The sequence below is a fragment of the Lipomyces japonicus genome (assembly GCF_038497905.1).
Source record: "Lipomyces japonicus strain CBS 7319 unplaced genomic scaffold V1514scaffold_20, whole genome shotgun sequence".
NCBI classification, from domain to species: domain Eukaryota; kingdom Fungi; phylum Ascomycota; class Lipomycetes; order Lipomycetales; family Lipomycetaceae; genus Lipomyces; species Lipomyces japonicus.
Window position 1 is genome coordinate 14882 of NW_027117832.1, and position 21552 is coordinate 36433.

General features: G+C 41.9%; 7 protein-coding genes and 2 non-coding genes across 9 annotated transcripts; 8 read left to right on the plus strand and 1 right to left on the minus strand.

The window, feature by feature from the left end:
• Positions 1–140: 140 nt before the first annotated feature.
• Positions 141–1065, plus strand: V1514DRAFT_331058 (Prefoldin). The gene is made up of 5 exons (XM_066927617.1): positions 141–263; positions 314–478; positions 545–651; positions 723–840; positions 900–1065. The coding sequence occupies exons 1-5, from the start codon at positions 236–238 to the stop codon at positions 941–943; spliced, it is 462 nt and encodes a 153-aa protein (XP_066783224.1). The 5' UTR covers positions 141–235; the 3' UTR covers positions 944–1065.
• V1514DRAFT_352320 (transmembrane amino acid transporter protein-domain-containing protein) lies at positions 966–3786 on the minus strand. Its single transcript, XM_066929493.1, has 2 exons — positions 2300–3786; positions 966–2238 (listed from the first exon to the last, which is right to left on the minus strand). The coding sequence occupies exons 1-2, from the start codon at positions 3666–3668 to the stop codon at positions 1232–1234; spliced, it is 2376 nt and encodes a 791-aa protein (XP_066783225.1). The 5' UTR covers positions 3669–3786; the 3' UTR covers positions 966–1231.
• A 206-nt stretch (positions 3787–3992) lies between these two features.
• Positions 3993–8152, plus strand: V1514DRAFT_293933 (amino acid permease-domain-containing protein). Its single transcript, XM_066925378.1, has 4 exons — positions 3993–4339; positions 4402–4495; positions 4549–4814; positions 4870–8152. The coding sequence occupies exons 1-4, from the start codon at positions 4214–4216 to the stop codon at positions 7990–7992; spliced, it is 3609 nt and encodes a 1202-aa protein (XP_066783226.1). The 5' UTR covers positions 3993–4213; the 3' UTR covers positions 7993–8152.
• A 126-nt stretch (positions 8153–8278) lies between these two features.
• Positions 8279–10831, plus strand: V1514DRAFT_306983 (glycosyl transferase family 64 domain-containing protein). The gene is made up of 2 exons (XM_066925686.1): positions 8279–8957; positions 9010–10831. The coding sequence occupies exons 1-2, from the start codon at positions 8700–8702 to the stop codon at positions 10735–10737; spliced, it is 1986 nt and encodes a 661-aa protein (XP_066783227.1). The 5' UTR covers positions 8279–8699; the 3' UTR covers positions 10738–10831.
• Positions 10832–10965: 134 nt separating this feature from the next.
• V1514DRAFT_352323 (uncharacterized protein) lies at positions 10966–14179 on the plus strand. Its single transcript, XM_066929494.1, has 2 exons — positions 10966–11219; positions 11358–14179. Exons 1-2 carry the CDS (start codon positions 11083–11085, stop codon positions 13972–13974), a joined length of 2754 nt encoding a protein of 917 aa, XP_066783228.1. The 5' UTR covers positions 10966–11082; the 3' UTR covers positions 13975–14179.
• Positions 14180–14324: 145 nt separating this feature from the next.
• V1514DRAFT_331066 (zinc-finger of the MIZ type in Nse subunit-domain-containing protein) lies at positions 14325–15437 on the plus strand. The gene has a single exon (XM_066927618.1). It carries the CDS (start codon positions 14384–14386, stop codon positions 15278–15280), a length of 897 nt encoding a protein of 298 aa, XP_066783229.1. The 5' UTR covers positions 14325–14383; the 3' UTR covers positions 15281–15437.
• A 1619-nt stretch (positions 15438–17056) lies between these two features.
• On the plus strand, positions 17057–17130 carry V1514DRAFT_t48. The gene has a single exon. It is a non-coding gene; the product is annotated as a tRNA-Asn (tRNA).
• Positions 17131–17499: 369 nt separating this feature from the next.
• V1514DRAFT_320067 (uncharacterized protein) lies at positions 17500–18718 on the plus strand (the record flags this gene model as incomplete). Its single annotated transcript, XM_066925984.1, has 3 exons — positions 17500–18055; positions 18110–18288; positions 18536–18718. 3 exons carry the CDS (start codon positions 17500–17502, stop codon positions 18716–18718), a joined length of 918 nt encoding a protein of 305 aa, XP_066783230.1.
• A 2689-nt stretch (positions 18719–21407) lies between these two features.
• On the plus strand, positions 21408–21520 carry V1514DRAFT_t49. Its single transcript has one exon. It is a non-coding gene; the product is annotated as a tRNA-Leu (tRNA).
• Positions 21521–21552: the final 32 nt, after the last annotated feature.

Here is a 21552-nt window from a genome sequence, read left to right on the forward strand (position 1 = left end):
AACAACAAAAACCCCGCTATTATCTCCTGATGAGCCAGGAAAAAAAAAAGAATTGTCTTCGTGCCTTGTTCTTTACCGTGTGTTGAACGTTGGTGATCTGATATAGGAAAATTAAATTAATTGTTTGACCGCCCCGCGCAATTAAGTTTAAGTGATTGATTGTATAATATTTATTGTAAACCAACCGATAATTGAACGGTCTTAAAAATTTATAGGATCAACAGACTATAAAAAAATGGCATCAGAGGGCCAAGGAAAGACAGGTATAAACTAGAGCTGATCTAGATACGTATGAGCTAACAATGACTGATAGTCGACCTCACGACACTCTCCGCCCAACAGCTTTCAGATGTAAAGTCACAGCTGGAGCAGGAACTTGAGCATTTATCACAATCATTTCAGAAACTACGAGCAGCCCAGCAAAAATTTAAAGAATGCATTGTCACGGTCGAAAAGACATTGAAGCCAGAGAACAAAGGTAAAAAAAAAAAGATGCAAGTCAGGCTAAATAAAACGACCAACAAGCGCCTAATAACAAAAACAGGAAAAGCGACTCTGGTACCATTAACCAGTTCACTTTATGTTCCGGGCGTTTTAGAAGACGTTGAAACAGTTATTGTCGACGTTGGTACGGGTTACTTTGTTGAAAAGGTATGATCACATCGAGCGACATGATGCCACCAGTGCTGATTGATGTTTTTTTTTTGTTTTTAAAATTGAAGAAACCAAAAGAAGCAGTTGCATTTTATGAAAATAAAGTGAACACTTTGCAGAAAAATCTTGCTGATTTGGAGACTATCGTAAACGGCAAAATGGGTAACCTGCGTGTTGTGGAGGACAGTGAGTTTTATTTTTAATTCCTACATTTAAACTGCAAAACTAATCATGGTCAACAACAGTCTTGCGACAAAAAGTTATGTCGTCAGCCCCAAACGTAGCATGATGGTTTCATAGCATCGTTTTATCCTTTTGTATATACATCTGATAACAGAAAAGTTGGTTATATTTAAAATAAAAATGAAAAAAAAAAATATCTGCTTCACTGTAAGCTAGGTAGTATGCAGCGACAAATTATAAAAAGAGAGATAATGTAAGAACCCCAACGACAAAGATGAACCAAGACCGAATGATACAATGAAATATAATAAAAACAAGCACCAAGTTAATAATTTCCAAAAAAAACAAAAAGAAACGATTTTTCTTTTAAACAAATATATTCAACCAATGCACCTTAGGAGCAATAACGGAAAAAGTCATTGTCAGGCATGCTAGTTGCCCAGCTTTGGATAGTACCATAAGTAGTATAAAGCATAGATCCTAATCCAAAGATGCATATAAAAACGTCGAAACTCTTGTTAAAGATAGAAGTGGCACATGCTTTATAATGAAGGAGGGGCGGGTATATGTAAGTGAGTGGTATGCACGCCAAAGATCCAATGAGTGCGACAAACTTGTCAAGATCATCTGCACCACCCCAGGCAACAAAAGCCGTTAACAACACGACACCGGCTCGGAAAATATTCTTATGCCATTTGGCTCTCATGTCATGCTTTCCGGACTTGATGAACCAAGCATTCTCCATGATTCTAATTGCTGGAAAGAGTTGAAGCGGCGTAGAAAGAAGAATAGCAGCTGCGTATATAAACTGAACTGAATTTACTAATCGATTATCTTGTGGCATATTGAGAATTACGACAGTCTCAACATTAGATCCATACGCTGCATAAGACATCGTACCCATAGTAATATAGACAACAGTGATTATAGCCATCACGATTCCAATAGCAGAGTAAAACTGCTTCGGCTTCGTCATAGATTCATGAATTGGAATGACAAGACCAATACCTTCAAAAGTAAAAATCGCAGTGCCAATGAAAAGTGTCCAATCTTTGCTATTGAAAGCAGTAACATTAGAAATTCCGCGTTCGATCAACACCTTGCCATCCCAGAAGTAAACATAAGCCAGTCCTAACAAAATAAAAAAATCGGCAATTAACGCAGAGACGGACAATTTCGAAATATTTCGAACCATTGCAAGAGGAACAAATACTGCCATTTGAGCAAAAATGAGATATCGAACAGGAACAAAAACTTGGCAATCAGTAATAGCCAAAATGAACGCCTGCAAATTCTCTGAAGTAAAGACCGTATACGCAGCAGCAAACCCAATTTGCGATAGAACAATGGAAGTCAAAATAAGTAATCGCATTTTTTTTCCATATAGAATACCACCCATGTCTAAAAAAAATATTAGAATACAGCCATGACTCAATATCTTGCAAAATAAAACAGAACTTGCCTCCAAAACTGGCCTGAACAACCATTCGTGAATCAATTAACAAAATAAAGCAGTAATACGTTAATACGGCTACAAAAAATAAAATAGCAGAAGAGAAGAGGATGCCACCGTTGTAGTAAGCCTTTGGCAAAAATAGAACACCAGTACCAACAAACCCTTTTAAAAGAAGTAGTACTGCTTTGGTTGCACTTGTGTCTTGAACCACATTGCCATGGCCTCTATGCACACCCGGATATCTCTTGCCTCTCAGAAGTCCAGCCTCTTCACCAAGAGAGCGCAGAGAGCCGTTTTCGCTATACTCTGAATAGGTTGACTCTCTACTTAGATGGCGTCGTATGCGATGTCGTAAATCGTCATTCACAGAACCGCCCTCGTAGTCGTCGTATGAACCATCTTCTTCAAAAGCTTCAGCATCATCAATGTCAGCAACCTCATCTTCATCTTCTAATTCTTCGCCCGCAAAGTGACCGTAAACACTAAGAAACTCCAAAAAATTTCTTGTCAAAAATGGGCGAGAAGAAATTGTAGTTGCAAAATCATCATCGGATGATTCATTGTAGGGTTGCACAAGAGGTTCATCTGCAGTACCATATAATTGATGTTGGTCTTGGTTGACCTTAGCTTTTGAAAGAATAAAGTTGCGACGAAATCCGCCAGGAACATGAATATTATGAATATCTACGGAGTCATCTTCAGCAGGCCGAGGAAGAGCAGTAAAAGAATGCGACCGGCCTCTCTTATTCAAGACGGCCGGCGAACTTTCTTCATGTTGACGTTGCCAATTGTAAAGTTCACGCGTGATATCACCACCTTGAAGTGTCAAGGAATAAAAATCCGCATCAACTGTTTCACCAGCAGTCGTTTCGCTAATATTTCGACTAGACTCTGTGACGCTAGCTGCATGACGTTCTGAGGATATGCTTTCTGACCCGGCCCGAAGAAGCGAGCCTTGGGGTTTCGGCGAAACAAGGTGACGGCCAATAGTTCGAACAAACTCGGGGTCGTATTCCTTCGGAGCAGAAGTAGTACCAGAGAAAACAGGCGCAGGAGTACCGGAGACCGCTGGTGAGCCCGCCGGTGAAGTGGAGACAACATCAGAAACACCAGGGTATATCACCGAAGTCGAAGAAGCTGGCACAGAGCCAAAGTGATGCTGGCCGGTAGAGGTAGGCCTTGGTGATAATAAATCGTTTGATCCAGTAGCGGTCGGTGACCCAATAGCTTGGCCAGTTCCTCCAATTCGGGCCGCCGGAAAGGCAGAAGTCGATGAAAGCGAGCCCCGTCGCGGAGGGATGGTGCGAGGCGTTTCTCGCAATGGCGACGACGGTGACTCTGAAGCCGAGTCTTCGTCAGTGTGAGATAAGCTCATAAAAAAAAGTATACGTAGGAATGTTAGAAAATCACGAATCGAGCGTGGTTACGGCAAATTTTCAGCTAATAGCGACAATGCAAAATCAAAAGCGCCTCGAGGAAGGAACATTATTATGTATCCAATGCCCGAGCTCAAGAAAGCAGTTAACGTGACCGAGACATAAGTGCGCCGCTGCGATGCATTTAAGCAAAGCGCTGTTTGACTCATAACTTACGTAATGGGCTATTATGCGCAAGCAGAGCCACTGCTGATGGTTCCTGTGTGACTATTGATTGATGTTTTTATTGCATCTATTTGTAGAATTCCAAAGCTATTTGTCTTGCCATCATGGCATTTTGCTATGTATGCACTATGTGTATAGGGTTCCCTGCTCCGTCGTCCGGGTCGAACGCGCGATAAGATTATCATTATCGATTATCAATAATTTACCCCTAACTTTAGTTGGGCAACAACATCAACCATTGAGTGCACTATTTCAACTTGCTGATCGATTTATCATTGTAAACTACGTCAGCCACTTGGTTTAGTTATTCAATCTCATCATGGCCCTGCCACCTTTTTGGCAGCGGATACGGGCCAGTTTCTCGCCTTTCCGTAGCGCCCGCCATGTTAACGACCAGCCGACAGAGAAAGAGCAGACTGTTCCAAAGATGGGCACATTCTCCGGTGTATGTAACATGAAGGCCTGACTTTTTTTTGGAGGGGGGGGGCCAGACTAATGGATATATAGGTTTTTATTCCAACTACTCTTAATGTTCTTTCAATTCTTATGTTTCTTCGATTTGGTTTCATTCTCGGCCAGGTCGGTGTTATTGCAATGATTGGTATTATCCCTTGTGTTCGCAAAAATGACACTTTACCTCTAACAATTCTACAGGCATTCTCGTAATTTCCTATGTGATTGACCTTTTGACTGTTCTTTCCATTTCTGCAATTTCTACTAATGGAACTGTACGGGGTGGTGGTGCTTACTACATGATTTCACGTTCTCTTGGGCCCGAGTTTGGAGGCAGCATTGGCATTGTATTTTACATTGGCCAAGTCCTCAACACAGGTTTGAACGTGGTCGGATTTGTTGAACCTATTTTATCCAACTTTGGAAACGAATATGGAATTACTTCAAGATTTCTTCCTGAAGGACGGGTAAGTAACCCTTCGAGATTAATTATTGGCAATATTCTTATAGAATTGATTTTAGTGGTTTGAGTTTCTGTATGCTACTGCTCTTCTTCTTCTATGTACTGGTGCCTGTTTACTTGGTTCAACAGCTTTCACAAAAGTTGGCTACGTGTTGTTCGTTGTTCTTGGCTTGTCCACTCTCTCCGTCCCTCTCTCAACATTATTTGTTAAAGAGCACTACGTTACTGAGTTTGACACTCTTTATTCAGGCCTTTCACTTGCGACGCTGAAAAATAACACTTTACCAATGTTTACCGCAGGTGCGGCTGGTAGTGAGATATCCGGACGTGAAAACTTTCAAGACATTTTTGGAATCTTTTTTCCTGCCACGGCAGGCATTTTTGCTGGTGCAAGCATGTCCGGTGATTTAAAAACTCCCGGAAAATCTATTCCAAAAGGCACTCTGTACGGCCTTTTAATGACTTTTAGTTTTTATGCCATTGTCATTGTATCTATGGCTGCTTCAATTCCCCGACAACTTTTATACACTGATATTCAAGTATTGCAGACCGTCAATTTGTCAAAATATGTCATTATTCTTGGAGAAATGTCAACTGCTCTTTTTTCTTCCATAGTTGGAATTTTAGGTGCTGCGAAGGTTTTGCAAGCAATAGCTCGAGACGATATTCTTCCGCAACTTGGATTTTTCAAGTACGGTACAAAGAAAGCCCATGAGCCGATATTTGCGATTATTGTCACGTATCTTCTCTGCCAAATTACTCTGTTTTTCCCCATAAATACGATTGCAAGTTTAGTAACACAGGCGTTCTTAATCACATTTATCGTCACAAACATCGCCTGTTTTTTACTCAAAATTGGAAGCGCCCCCAACTTCAGACCGTCCTTTCATTTTTTTAATTCTGTTACAGCTTTAGCGGGCAGCCTGGCTGGAATAGCAACGATGTTTTTTGTGGATGGAATTTACGCTACGATTATTATTGCAATCATGGTGGGGCTTTTCATTATTATTCATTACGTGACTCCTCCAAAATCGTGGGGTGACGTTTCACAGTCTCTTATTTACCATCAAGTTCGTAAATACTTACTGCGCCTTCGTCAGGATCACGTCAAGTTCTGGAGACCTCAAATTTTATTGTTTGTCAACGACCCCCGCGAATCATGGAATTTGATTCATTTTTGTAATTCTTTAAAGAAAGGTGCTTTGTATATTCTTGGTCATGTTGTTGTGGTCGACAACTTTCAAGATTCTCTTGTGGAGATGAACAAAATACAAAGTATGTGGCTGAAACTTCGGGATATAAGTAAAGTGAAGGCATTTGTTCAGATGGCTGCTGTGCCTGATATTGTTTGGGGTGCGAGAAATGTTGTCCTACAGGCCGGACTTGGTGGTATGAAACCAAACATTGCCATCCTCGGGTCTTTCAACTTAGAGCGTCATCGGCAAAATTTCTCAGAAAATAACCAGGTTACTCACCCTGGAAACGAAACAGCCAAGCCTTTACTGCATAACTCGTTCACACACAAGTCAAATCTGGAATCTCTTCCGACTGACAGTGTTACGGTAGATCATAACATGTCAGTTACTCAATATGTCAATGTGATTGAAGATTTACTTGCTATGCAGATTAACGTTGCCATTGCACGTGGATTTGATCGTCTTCAACTGCCATATTCGTGGATTCCGGCATCTTCGAGAGAGAAAAAATATGTGGATTTATGGCCTATTCAAATGGCGGCCCAAATTTCAGAGCCAAACGGTGACGGTGGCGTACTAAGTACGAACTTTGACACGTATACACTTATTTTACAACTGGGTGCAATCTTGAGAACCGTTCCTGCTTGGAAGAAATTTTACCAAACGCGGGTGGTTGTTTTTGTTGAGTACAAGGAAGACGTCGAAGAGGAACGCGGAAGAGTTCAAACTCTACTAGACAATTTGCGTATTGAAGCCGAGCTTTGCGTATATTGTTTATCAGACGGGACCGTTGCCACATATGAAACCATAATCCACGGGGCTGATGACGTTACTGGTAAAGTGGCTGAAATTCTAGGCGGTGAACAATGGTGGTCAGAGCTGCAAGAAGTTAGAAGTGTAATTGAAAACGCGGGTCTGGTCGAACGTGGCAAGCCAATTTCAATAAGCTTGCTAAATGGCGATGGCACGACTGAGTCCAGATCGATGGCGAGCCCCGGCTCTACAGCCATTGGTAATAACGCAGCAACGACAAAAAGTGATTTGCCGGAACTGAAGCGCTTTCTTCGCAAGCGTCGGCAAACACTGACTCAAGCTCAAAAGATTGGTATGTCATTCACCATGCAAACGTCACACGTTGTAGATACCGATGTTGAGTATGCCACCAATTCATTCGAGGACGATGACGATGATGAAGATTACGTCCAGGATCAGTCAGATCCTAATGAAGCAGGGTATTCAACAGAAGACACCGGAGTGGGCAGTGGTTCTAGCGTTTCTAAGGAAGTTCTTTCGCCGGTCAACACTTCTCAATCGAAGTCATCGTCATCGACGTTGTTCCAGTCGTCGTCCAAAGATGACCAGACTGGTTCCGTAATTGACGTCGAACGCAATGCAAACACTCGTGTACCGGCAACCAACACAGCATACTCTCATAGCGCCTCAACACCACTTAAGCCAAAGATTGCTCGCAATTTTTCGCTAGCAAATTCGATCACAAGCGCTACTCGGTCGCGTCGTGCTATGCCAAACTTCAGTAGCCAAACCATGCCACATTCCGAAGTTCTCGATGTGGAAGACGAGGACCATAAGACGATCCGGTTTGCCTCTCATAGTCAGTCTGCCACCGCTATAAACATGCCAGTTCTTACATCAGGCCACAACAATCCTCTTGTTTCTAGTTTGACCGGCAACTCACATCTTAATCGGACGCTGTCTAACTTTACCGAACCATATCGTGACGAGCGGTATCTTTCTTTTAATGATCTTCCAGCCCGTGCTCAACATTTAATATTGAATGATTTAATGACTTCGATATCAGATGACACCGCTGTAATGCTCGCAACTCTGCCTGCTCCAATGGCAAATACTTATCAATCCGAGGAAGACTCGATTGCATACCTAGAAGAACTCGAACTTTGGTGCCGAGACTTGCCACCAGTCTTATTGGTCCACAGCAAAAGTGTCACGGTCACCATGGCCCTTTAAGGCAACATTTTTTTTTAATCTTATGTTTTATTCGCATGTTATGGAAATGTGTTTATTTTTAGAAGTGATTAGGAGTTGGGTAAAATGTTTAGCGTGGTTCTTGTTAATTTTTTATTTTTTTATTTGGTCGGTGGTAATCAAGGAGTTGAGTGAGTAATGTATTCGTAGTATTGTAGAATTTAACCGTGTTTTTCTGCCTTATCGTGGCCCTTACCCAATGAGCTGCCGAGAAGTCTTGTTAATTACATTCAGTGACAGCACGCAACAAGAAACTGTCAAAGGGCATGGAACATATTAATGAATTGCTATTAAATCAACAACAATACGATTTGTTAATGGAAGTACATTTGTGCTAGTTTAATGGGCTTTTTTAGACAAGAAGTGCCGCTCCGGTGCAGAATAAAAGATTACGTAATCCACTGCGCCCTGAAACCCTGCATACATTGTGAAGATTCATGGATTGTACGCACCGAAATGGCCGCATCAGTGGACTTGTGCGTTCGGCGTCCATTTTTTTTTACAAAAAGCAGTACGAGAGAATATTATTCTGTGAAATAAGATCTGCATGTGTATGCAGGTTAATTAGTGTATATTTTTTTTATCGTTTCTGTGAACTGCGATTTATAAGCAGGGCATACACCAGTAATCCTTTTCTTCCTTCGAGGCGGGAAGAGGGGGCGTGTCGTCACGTTATTATTTGATTCACAATGGCTTGGCCCAATGGCAAAATAAAAAGAATATTACGTCCACGATTTTTTTTTTTGATTGCGATCAATGTTTTTACGATAATTGGGTTTTTAGCATGGAGGGAACGCTATGTGACCAAGGAGTCGTTGCTGCAATTAATGGACGATCGTTTGAAAGCTGTGTTCAGTTCGGATCGGGACATTACACAAATTGACGACGTTCCAGGCAATTTCACCGGCAAGGCTGCTTTTGTTACGTCGATTTGTTTGCATGATGATGTAGGTTCATTGTGTGCTTGTTAAAGTCTTATTAACTGATAAAAAAAAATAGTTTGTTCCAGTAAGGACTCTTGTCCATTCGATCGCAGAAACCAAAACTACCGCAGACATTTTGGTACTTGTTATTAATTCTTTATCCGAAACTGAACGGAATCAACTGACGACCCTTGGTGCCAAATTGGTGGATACGAGCCTGATAAACGTCGATATTGAAGACGTCCCCACATCAGAACAAGAGAAAGCTGTGCAAGATGAAAAAATAAAGAAGCAGAAGGAATCTGGTCTTGTGGATGACTCTAAAAATGAACGAAGAGTTTGTAAAATCAATTTTATCCAAGCCTGGAGGTTGACGGAATATGACAGGCTGTTGTTTGTTCAGCCGGAAACACTAGTTCTTCAAAACATTGACGAGGTTTTCCAGGAGGTTCCGTTTGCTGCTACACTAGAACTGGGTGGTATCATTGATGATTCGATTATGCTTGTACAACCTAGTATGGAACTTTACAAAGAATTAAAGAACGTGTTGGTGAAATCATGGCAAGTCCCAAACGACATTGGCTTTCTAAATTATTTTTTCAAAGACATTCATCCTCTTAATCCGGTGTATAATGTTAAGGCTAAATATTTAAAATTAGAGTACAGCAACTATATTTTTGGAAACGCCAAAGTTTACAATTACGAAGGCACAATGAAGCCATGGAATTTTTGGCACGCCGGGCCAAAAGGTTGGCGAGACTCGTTTCAAGAGGACATGATTTTTAGATGGCGCCAAGCAGACTATTCTGCTAAGGACAAGTTGGATTTGGATCCAGAACTGACTGAATGGCGCAAAGACCGAGGTTCCAACGATGTGTGCAAAGATTATCTTAAAGACAAGCTTGAAATTTCCGAACGCATCAATGACAAGTATAGTGTTTTGCTTGCCACGCACTCCTTGCGACGACAGGAAACATTACCATTTGTAGTTAATCAATTTCTAATGTCACCCAATGTTGATAAAATTTTTATTGTTTGGCACGACAAAAACCAACAGGTTTCAAAAAATATTCGAGAGTTGGTTGAACGACAGACCGGGACGGTTATTTTACTTAATCAGACTGTGGATTCATTGAATAATCGGTTTAATCCTGTGAAAGAATTGAGGACTGGTGCAGTTTTGATTTCAGATGATGACGTGTGGACTCCAATTGAGGATATTGATCTGGCGTTTGAAGCCTGGCAGAGACAGCCAGATTCATTGGTTGGGTTTGCACCTCGTGCCGATTGTTACGACCACAATTCGGAAACGATTAAGTATTGTTGGGCTTACCGCATGAGCCCTCCTCGGTATTCAATTATTCTTACAAAGCTAATGTTTATGGATGCAAACTTTTTGTTTCTTTGGAGATGCGGCTTGCCGGATAATATTTTAAAATATGTGGATGACTTAATCAATTGCGAAGACATCGCCATGAATTTCTTGATATCAGGTGTCACCAATCAGCCGCCTTTTCATGTTGTCTCTGAAGAAGTGTATGATTTTGGTCTTGAACATGGCATTTCGTCCAACCCGAACCATTGGCGCGTTCGTGGAGAATGCGTGCAACAGATCACAAATCTTTTCGAACGTAACACGCTGCTTAGTGTCAAGGGCAGCATGTCCCGGTATGAGGAAACGGATTTTAAATCTACCAATTGGGGACAATTTTTGGATATGATTAGAGAGAAGGAATCGAATGCGCAGAAACTTGATGCGTTAGATACTATTCCGATAGAGGATCAGGTGGCGAATGATTGGTAGAACTTAAATTTTTTTTCGTCTTTTTTTATTATTATTTTTTTTTTGTAGATAAAGAAAAAAGAATGTTTGTAAATAATACTAATGTTAGTCGTAATGTTTCGCTTTTTAAAATTAGTTTATTTTGCATTAACATCGATGGATTTTATGTACAAACCCCTTACAAAGCGTGCGCAACAAATTCAAGAATTGGAAGTCCAAGTGTAAAATTCGCAAGCCAAGTTTCTTCGGCGCCAAAACAACTTTGAGTATTAAAATATTTATTTTTAAAAAACCAAAAGGTGCTGGTTATACAACGGTAGAAACAAAGGAGCTTATTCAAAGTCTTATCAAGCTAATAGACACACGATGAAGAAACGTGTGTCAGAAAATCAAATTACCAAGGACAACCATGATCGTGACCGTGAATTTGACGATGACGACGATAGACATGGCCCTACAGAGGTGCCTGAAGAAGCCACGGCCGATGTTTTAGCAAAGAGGAAGTAAGTTAGAAACAAATCAGTTTTATTCTTTTTTTTTTTTTTTTTTTTTTTTTTTTTTGATTGGGCAATTGGCAATTTAAATCTCCTTGCAACAAGGATTTCTAGGAGTCAAGTTTTACTGACAATTTCAAATTAAAGGATTGCGCGACCTCGCTCACGACGGACCAACGGTACTGGAAGCAATATCGGTAGTGGGAGTCAATTTTCATTTGGATCCCCTTCACCAGATTTGCAAGCTGTGAAAAGTAATCCGTTTGCATCATTTTCATCAAATGCTGGTACGGCAGCTTCGCCTTCACTTGGGCCGGTTACCACGCCTGTTGCATCTTCTGCCGTGAAACCATTTTCATTTTTACAGACGCAGTCGACCACAACAACGACAGTACCGGTTCTATCATCAACAACTTCAAAGCCTTCGTTTGGCTTTGGCCAGGCATCATCATCAACTCCGATCTCTTCATTTGCAACAACAACAACAACAAACAACACAACAGCTGCCGACTCTTTCAAACCTACAGCGTTTAATTTTGCCAACAGCAAGATCCAATCACCAGTTATAGCGACATCCCAAATAACAAATACTTCAAAGGCTGCTGACGACGACGAAGGTACTTTTGTTAGCGCCGGTCCTCCAGCTGAATTTGTAAAGTTTTTGAAGATCCGAGCACTTAATGAAAAATTCGCCCAATCAATTACAGAAGCGGTTACTAAGGATAAGCTTTCCGACTTGAGCGGAATTGCAAAAGCTTATGTGAAATTTTTGGATCAAATAAGAAGTGAATCGAATCCGCCGACCACCACGTCAGTACCTGCTCCCGCCGCAGTTACTGCTGTGGTACCAGCTTCAGAGGCCAATTTAGCTCAGACTAGTTTAACGCCTGCTTCTGCAGCCAACACGCCATCATTTCCTGGTTTCTCATTTTCCAAGTCAGCAACAACCCCCGCACCGTCACCAGTGAAGCCTGCTACAGGATTTCAGTTTTCGAATTTATCTTCGGCACAACAGCCTAAACTTGGTGCCACACAGCCGGATGCATTCAACTCTACTGCGGAGACTGCCAAGAGAAATGAAGAACAAACTAAGCAAGAATCACAACCGGAAAATGCATCAGATCATGATGACAGCGATAATAACAATGATTCGGATGATTCAGACGACGATATAAAGATTCAAGGGCCTTCATTTAATATCACTGCTCAATTGCAATCGGCAAACAAAGATACACCATTTTCATTCGGCAATGCGCAGTCTTCACCTGCCAGCAGTAACTTGCAGGGACCTTCATTTAAGATCAATTCTACTGTTACGAAGCCATCTTCAAGCGTGTTTAAGTTTAATGGCCCAGCTGTAGAATTAACCGATGAGAAAAAGCAAAATCAGCTCGAAGAAAAGCTGAAAGAAGCTAAGCCATTAGAAGTTTCGCCCGCAACATCTACCGGGGTGCCTAAATTTTCTTTTGGCTTGTCGTCTTCGTCATCAACACCGGCCCCATTTGATTTGAAGGATGAAAGCAAGTCCGCCGTCAGTTCATTTGCATTCAATGCCAAGCCATTTTCTTTCACTTCTCCCGCAGCTGAAGTCAGCTCCCAACCTGATCAATCAGAGGAGAAATTAAAAATTACCACCCCGCCAGTGAATGCTACCACGTCTGTGAATGATAGTCCGTTTAAGATTTCCAGTTTAGGATCGAATGCACCATCCGCTGGCGGGTTGTTTAATTTTGCTGCGCCGAAGCCGGCTGCGAGTTCAGAAGCAACTGCAATCAGTCCGTTCAAGTTTAATGTGCCAGCTTCAACTAACAATGATGATAAGGCTGAATCTCAAAAAGAGAAAAAAGAAGAAGAAAAGATCACTGAAGCTCCTGCTACGCCATCCAAGCCCGTTGGATTTTCATTTGGCCAGGCCAAAAGTAGTAACGGAAGTACTCCAGTGTTCAACTTTGGAGCCAACAGCGGCAGTGCTGCTATCACGAACACTGTTTCTGATAACGCATCAACTTCGTCTCCATTTGGAAACAACACATGGACACCAGACAAGGGTATTAAATTCGGTGATGAAAAAGCAGCCAAATCTGGAGATGACAAGACTCCAGCCGCAAAGCCGACAATTGGTTCGTTCACGTTTAATAATCCATTGCGCACGACACCGACTGGAACAACAGCTCCTAGTACGACTACGCCCACCGCAACATCGGGTTCTCCTTTTGGAGCTAGCGTACCGGCATTTGGAGCTAGTTTTAAACCCTCGGTAGGATTTTCCTTTGGTTCATCACCATCTGCTGCAGGAACAACGGCGACTAATAATTCTAATACTTCCTTCGCACCACCAGTAGCAGTACCAGGAACGGCAGGTGACGAGGATGGTGATGCGGCACCAGCAGAGCCGCAAGTTGATTTAGCAGCTGAAAAGGGTCCAGGCGAGGAAGATGAGGAAGTCGAGTTTGAACATCGAGGTCGGGTTTACAGCTTTAACGACATCAAATTCGAAAGCGTCGGACTGGGACCGGTTAGGGTGTTAAAGCATAATACCACAGGTAAGGCCCGAGTTCTTGTTCGAGCTGATGGGTCTGGCCGGATTGTGTTAAACGTGGGCTTACGCAAAAATGTTTCCTACGTGATGCATGACAAGAATGTGGTCAGGGTGGTTGACTTTGTCGATGGTGGTAAGGGCGTTACTTATTTGATCAAAATTAAGACTAAGGAAGATGCCGAAAAGCTTCGAGATGTTTTGGAGAAGTTGAAAACAGCTGCTTAAAAAAAACTATGCGTTTATTTTAAATTATTTTTCCTACTCTACTCGGTTTTAAGTCTTTCAAATTTTGAATGTATTTTTTTTTGGCCCTTTTGGGAAGGGTATTCTAAAGTATTTTGTGTACTATATATGGTCCGATGTGTTAAAGAAAAGTTCGATTTGAACGATTATTTTTAAAATAGTTGAAAACAAATAAAAAGATTTGAACTACATATTTGATTATATTAATGTGCTTTTGAGCTTTTGAACGTCAAAATGAGGTCTTCAGTGTGGAATAGGGTTTTTGAACGCGACACGCGCGCGCGTGCAAGGTTTTTCTGTAATTCGCGTTTAAAGCAAACAATTATTTGGCCCATCGATCAAAAGTCCAAGTTGTTTGGACAAAGGCCAAACGGAAAATCCAGATAAAAATATGTCATCAGCTGAATACGATTCAGAAGATCATGATTCTGAAGATGTTGATGCTAATGACCAAGAACAGATTGACGCGCAACCAATACCCGTGACCGATCATGACAAGGCGCATGTAAGCGCGATGCTTCAATCCACGTCCGACAGGTTATTGCAAGGCACGATCAACCCGGTAATCAAATGGTTGCAATCAACCGCAATTGATCAGGTAAATTGCGGACTATTAGATGTGGAAGTATTAGAAACCGAATTGAAAGCCGTGATTGACCTGCGCGCGGCCGTCATTGATGGATTGCCATCCGCGGCCACTCAGGCATTGCAAAACGCAACCGGCGGACCGGGTTTAAACATTGGAGACGAATATTTGTCAAATTTTACTCAGTGGGATATTAAAAGACGTGATTTAACCGATTCTAAAAAGTATCCTTCTGAAGATGCATTTGTTGACTTTCGGCGAGCGGTTTGGGAGACCGCGTACGACGATGAGGAAATGCCGGACTTGATTAAATGGTTTGATCGTGATGGGAAAACAATCCCCATCACGCGTCTGCACGATGGCGGTAATAATAATGGCAATAATGATGACGATGATGACGACATGGTGGTCGCACAAGAAAAAAAATCATACCGGTGCCCGCTGACGATGCAATATTTCGATGACCCGGTCACATCGGTTAGATGCAAGCACAGCTTCAGTCGGCAGGCAATCATGTCTATGTTTTCTAAGAATTATGCAAACGAGATTGGTTGCCCCGTTGCTGGTTGCAACAAATTTTTGCGCAAGGAGGATTTGCAAACTGACAATGGCCTGGCAAGGAAAGTGCAAAAGATTATTAGTCAAAAACAGTCCGGACAGAATGATGATGATGAGGAAGAATTTGCCGAATTAGAAGATTGATCAAAAAAAAAATTATTAACTTTTTTTTGGTTTTGTATTTTCCGTGTATATATATATATTTTTTTTGGGATGGCGTTTATTTATTTAAGATGTATTGCTTTTAACGGGTATATGGAATACTACAGTTTAATAATAAAAAAACACAAACATAATTGCGAACAGGAAGTATAGTCTGTGCGCTATGATTGTAAAGGAATGTCACCTTGCTTTCAGTATTTAATGAATCCAGACATTCATAATTGCTATAATCTAAAAATCACTAGGATCAATAAAGATAGTCAGTTATATAAATTTAAACATTAGAATAAATACAGCTACCTTTTCATGCTTTCTTTATTCTGTTTGATATCTTTTCAAATGGCCCTTAGCATCACAAATCCAAGTCCAAGACTATACATTACTTTATCTAAATTATGAAACAAAAGAAACGGGAAGATACTAAAAGCATTTTAAAAGCTGATTACACTGAAGACTATTATTAGATTTGTTTCTTAGAGCAAACAAACCTAAAGGTAGTCCGAAGTTTCTAATATTTCTATAATAGATGATGTACCTGTCGCTACAGATCCCGCCGCTTATGACTCCCGTCTCCACTGGGACTGGTGTGATTATAACAGGTTTGTTAAGATACTGTCGTCAAAAGCTCTTTTTTCAATTGATATTCCTGCTGCATCTACAGGCACCTATGCATGGCGACTACCGGTTGAAAAAAACTTGAAGGTAACGCGAATAGTACTTTTGTGCATATGCCGCGTGCTTCCATTTCCCCCGTGACATGGTTGTGTGCAATGTTACTTGACTCCTCCGCCCTCTCGTACATCAGAACCTGTGCGTCACGTTCGAAGTATTATGATGTCGTATGCGACCAAATGGTCTAGTGTGCAACCCTACGGTACTTTCTGATATTGGTCGGTTTCCTTTCTTCTCACTTTAGATGAATAATCCTTTCCTTATAATCAAAAGACTCTGTGATTATTATCAAATTCTAATACTCGAGAAATCTAGAACATAAAGGGCATATATGCTGGAAATTCTGGAACGGAATCTGGGACAAGGACTCGAGCCGTTCGAGTGCTCGCTAAACAAACTATTACAATACCAGCAAAAAACATTTAAAGTTTAAAGGCTACGAGCCCGGTCAGTATCGACTGTAAAAAAAAAATTGCTTGATTGATGAATTTTTATTGACGAAGCCTATATGCCAGCGTTGTGCCAGGGTGCGGTAATTCGTAGCCTGTATGCCAGACCAATTAGTCTTAATTGGGATGACGAACTGGGCATACAGGGGAAACGTTCCTCTTATAATACAGTCATTATTCTACCTAGCTAGCTTAGTGTACATCTTATGTGCGCTTGTTTAGAAACGTCAGGACCAACAACGAGGAACTTGAGGTCATAATCGCAAGACTAAGAAAAACGTGTGCACCTTCACCAAAAAATAAATCGTTGCTTACATATTTTTTTATCTTAATACAGGGAAACCGAGCAAGCCCGATGAAAACCCCGGAATGTATTGGAAGTTCTAAATAAAGTACATAGAAGATGTGGTACAATAAATAGAAATAGGAAATATAGGAAATTAAAGGTGTGAAAACAGAGACAGAGGAAACGTCCAGCCCGCGAGTATAATAATAGACGCACACCGGATTCGAACCTGTGAACTCTGGAGGTGGAGCAAAATGTAGCGCACCCTTAGCCACTGCCTCCAATTATTACATAATTGCTTATTAATGACTTCTAGGCTATGGTTAATGACTATATTTTTTGTTTAAGTGAGACTGGGTGGCCAAGCTGGTTAAGGCGTATGACTGTTAATCATAAGATCGAGAGTTCGATCCTCTCCCTGGTCGAATTTTTTTTGAAGAAATTTGTAATTGGCCCTAAACTGCAGTTTAAATATATTACGGTGTTAAAATATATGGATTGATCGACGAACACACCAAATAATTTTTTGTTATAATTGAAAATTTTGACAAATTTAGCTGAAAACTAAATAAATAAATTAGGTGCACTGAAAATAGTGTGCACCAAGTCTCAACTAAATTTAGTGATGGAAGTTCCAACAAAAGTGTCAATTAGCCACTGCGCAGAAGGTTGAACTGTTGACGGTTTTAGGATTAAGGTTATGCCTCCTCTATTTATTCTTATTCAACAAGCCCCTTTCTGTGTCAATATTATTAGCGTGGCTAACCCTTCCCCAAGCGCACTTTCAACAGGTTATGAGCCCTTTCGAGTGGAGTCTTGAGAATTCAACGAGACTCAGAAGATTACAAGCTTCGAAGGATTTGTCCGACACAATAGAAGACCCGGAAATACTCCGTGAGAGTCGAAAAATTGCGAGAGAAACACTTTTTGCAACCGAGGTAGCCCGTGGGAAAACACAACGCTTTGATCCTATGATCAAAGACGTTAAAATTTTTTACTTCTTCACTGACTACAAAGCCAAACTCCATCCTGGCTGCAGCAGTAAAGAATACACAAAATGGCGCAAAATAGTCGAAATAGGTTTTGAATCGATAGACGCCAACGCAGTTCACTATTTGAAGGAGGATTCAGAGATTCCGGAGGACGTCAGTAAAGAATTTCCGGATGTGTTAAACACCCAATGTCGTCGAAAAGCTGGAGTGCTTATCAGATTAGTACTCAATGTTGGTCTTGCTATTGATATTGCCGATCGCGTGGAAGGAAACATGGATGCATGGAATGTAATAAAGGCAATAGAACAAATCACTGGATGTTCATATAGAAGTGATATGGATATGCTCAACATTCCGGGTAATACAATCACATATAACCCATAAACTATGACGATCTTGTTGTTCCTTGAAGAAATGGATCGCCTGTATGCAACGTTTGCCAAAAGAGGAGCAGAATTTTCACAAAGTTTAAAATTTCAAGTTGCGTATTCTCAAATTTATCCTTACTCCTCAGAATTCAGTACCATTGTGGATTCTATTATTGGTCAACCAGAGTCCCCAGAAGACATTTACAACGCTTTCAAAGACAAAGTGAGACTCAAATTCGACGCTATGCCAAGCAAAGAAGTCAATAAAGGGGATTTGTATGTTATGTCTGGTCGTATTTCAGGATGTGGCTTCTGCAATAAATGTAAACACAGATACAATCCAGAGAATGTTGATGGACACAACATTGTTAATTACTGTTTTTTTATGTCGGAGGAACGGACACGACACTGTCTTCTGTTTTGAGGCTATTTATCCCGGTGGCATCCCAAGCAGCAATGCACACTGAAAGAAGAAACCACAGCAAGCTCAAAAGGTCCACAATGTAAAGGATGGACAGATAAGACTTAATCAGGCACTTGTTCGCAATACTGTCACACAAGTCGGATACAGTAAAGTTCTGGAGGAGATGTTTCATGACTCGACTGATGGAGTAGTCATTTTGTCAGTTGATGATAGTGCTGCGTTGTATTGAATTGCAGACATAGGCGCAACATTTCATATGTGTGGAATTGAAAGGATGTTTTTAAATTTGACTGAATCAAAGTTCGTGTATAAAATTTCACAAGCCTATGGCGACGTCATTTCAAGCCGATTTGTTGGTGATGTTCATCTGAATCTTATTAACTCAGATGGAAAATGAAGCAAACTCCATCTCTCAAATGTTATATATGCGAGTGAATTAAATGGCTCGATAATGTCACTTGGTGCCTTGACATCTGATGGGTACAAGTGTGTAATTGAAGATGATCTGATGACACTCATACATCAAGCAAGCAATGTTTCCTTCATTACAGAAAAAAGGTATCATCAAGGAAATCTCTTCGTCTATAGGAGTCAAGCAACTGTGGAAGGAGCAGTGAATGACTTTTGCAATTGGCATCAGCGTTTGGGCCATATAAATGCAGATACAATTCGATATATGTCTCGCCATGAATCAGTCATTGGTCTTGAAGATTTGTCTGATAACAAAGAGCAGATGTGTGAGTGAAGTAAGTAAAGCGACGCGCAAATCAAATGGCGCGTCCCATTTGGGCACACAGCCTGATAGTGTCCCTGCCTCCCACACCTCCAACAAACTCTCACTGCGTCTTTCGATACGGGCCCGTTCTTCCGCCCCTTGGTCCGCGAAGAGCTGATGATGGTCCTGCTTCCTCCTCATCCCGCATGGTATCCAACTGCATCGGGGTTGGGGCTCGTGGCGCAGGAGCTCGTGGCGCAGGAGCTCGTGGCGTTACGACCGGGAAGGGTCTGACCACCGGAGGTCTATTAATACGCCCAGCCAATCCTCGTGCCACATAATCGGCACGTACTGTCGCGATCGATAACTCCGCATACAATGCCAAGCGGATCGTTTCTTCCAAGGTCGTCGTTCGTGATCCATGCATCAATACTTCCTGACGCAGGCGAGGTGTTACTCCCTCAATAAAATGGCCCAGCAAGGCCATGCCTTCGTACTCCGCTTGGGCTGACGGCACTCGGAACTCAGAGATATATTGAGTCACAGTACCCGTCTGTCTCAGACTGTGGAATCGTAATTGGGTCTCATGGGACTCATCGGCACCACGGTAAGCTTCCTCAAAAAAATTCACAAAGGCGTCAAATGTCGGGTACTGTTCCCAATCACTGGGCTTTCTTAAGTTGTTATTAACAAACTCGAGAGCCGAACCTCTCAGACACGACTTGCCGACAGAATAACCGAGGTTGAGGTTATGACACCGATGGCCAAGATTGTGATATCATCCACGTAGCCATATGCACATGCACCCGCATCTGCCACGGCACGGTATAATGGCGTAGAATATATCAAGAACAGTAGAGGTGACAAAGGTGAGCCCTGAGGGATGCCGCTTAGCATATTGAACTGTGGTCCTATTCGACCGTCCAGAATCAGTTGGCTGGTACGCCCGGTTACAAATGAGCAGACCCATCGGCGAGCTGTGGCGGGTAAGTGCATCTCGGCCATAGTGTCGAGGAGGGTGCGATGACTGACATTATCGAATGCGCCTTGGATGTCAATCATCATGGCAGCAGCAGAAGAACCCCGTGGGCGGGTCTCAATTGCATGTAGGATTGACGATACGGAATCAGGTGCATTGTAGCCTTTGCGACTGCCAAATTGGGTAGCCGGTATGAGGTTCTGGGTCAAATAGCTCAATCTGTTGTGGATGACATGCTCGAGGACTTGGCTGATGACCATCTGAAGAGCAATGGGACGATAGGAGCGGGGTAGGGTGCGATCGCGCTTGCCGGGCTTCTGAATGATAACTGTGTGACTCTGCTTGAAAGCTGTGGGATGATACCCCTGTTGGACACAAACTTTCATGAGAAGAAAAAATCAAGACCAAAATTGGCGACTCTTTGCAGCCTGTCGTAGGACAATACCTGGAAGATCATCCGGGCCCGGAGCTGTGTGGTTGGGTGTTGCTGCAAGCGCTGCACTCAGCTCTGTTTGGGTTAGCGAGGGGCAGTCATTGTTGGATGGATCTAGTTCGATGTGCTCTGTAAGTTCTTGTTGTTTTTCAGGAAGCAGGCTGCGGCGTAATAAATCAGCACGCTCATCCCATCCAGAGGTTGTACTGCCATCAGGTCGCATTAGCTCTGGCGTTATCGTGTTTGGCCGGGAATGTAGATATCGCTGGACTTTCCAGATGTCCGGACCAGACAGAGACCCGAGAAAATCATTCCACTGCATAGGGGTCTCCAACATTGCCGAAGGGAGAAGGCCTGCATGCAGGTTGGACTGCATCGTAAAGTCACCTCTGGGAGGCGTGGTGGGAGCGGAGGTGGTGGTCGGGGGGGTGGCGTCGGTCATGGCATTCTGTACCTGACCGCCATGGTCTACCATTGCCTGATCATCAGAGGTACCGGAAGGGTTATCTCCGAGATTAGCCATCGAAAAAGAAATTTAATAAGGTCGTTTTTTTTTTATCTGTATTCTTGATGATTTTTTTTTTTTTGCTTGGTTTAGACGTTTTCAGAGATATTGGCGGTAGAGCAGCGGCGCTTTCCGTTCGTTTTTTTTTATTTTAACTGACACTAGGTGCCCCTGACGTGTATTATTTATTCATAATATCGAAAAAACAGAAGATTATAGACATCAACAACAATTTTAAAAGTTTTGATTGAATAACAAAGCAAATATTAAATAAATCTTCAACAAAGGCAACTTGGCCGAGTTGGTCTAAGGCGTTCGACTCAAGAGTTTAATCTCTTATACGATTAATCGTGTGTTCGAATCTCGAAAGGGGCGTGAGTTCGAATCTCACAGTTGTCAATTTTTTTTTGCTTTATTTTTGTTACCTACTC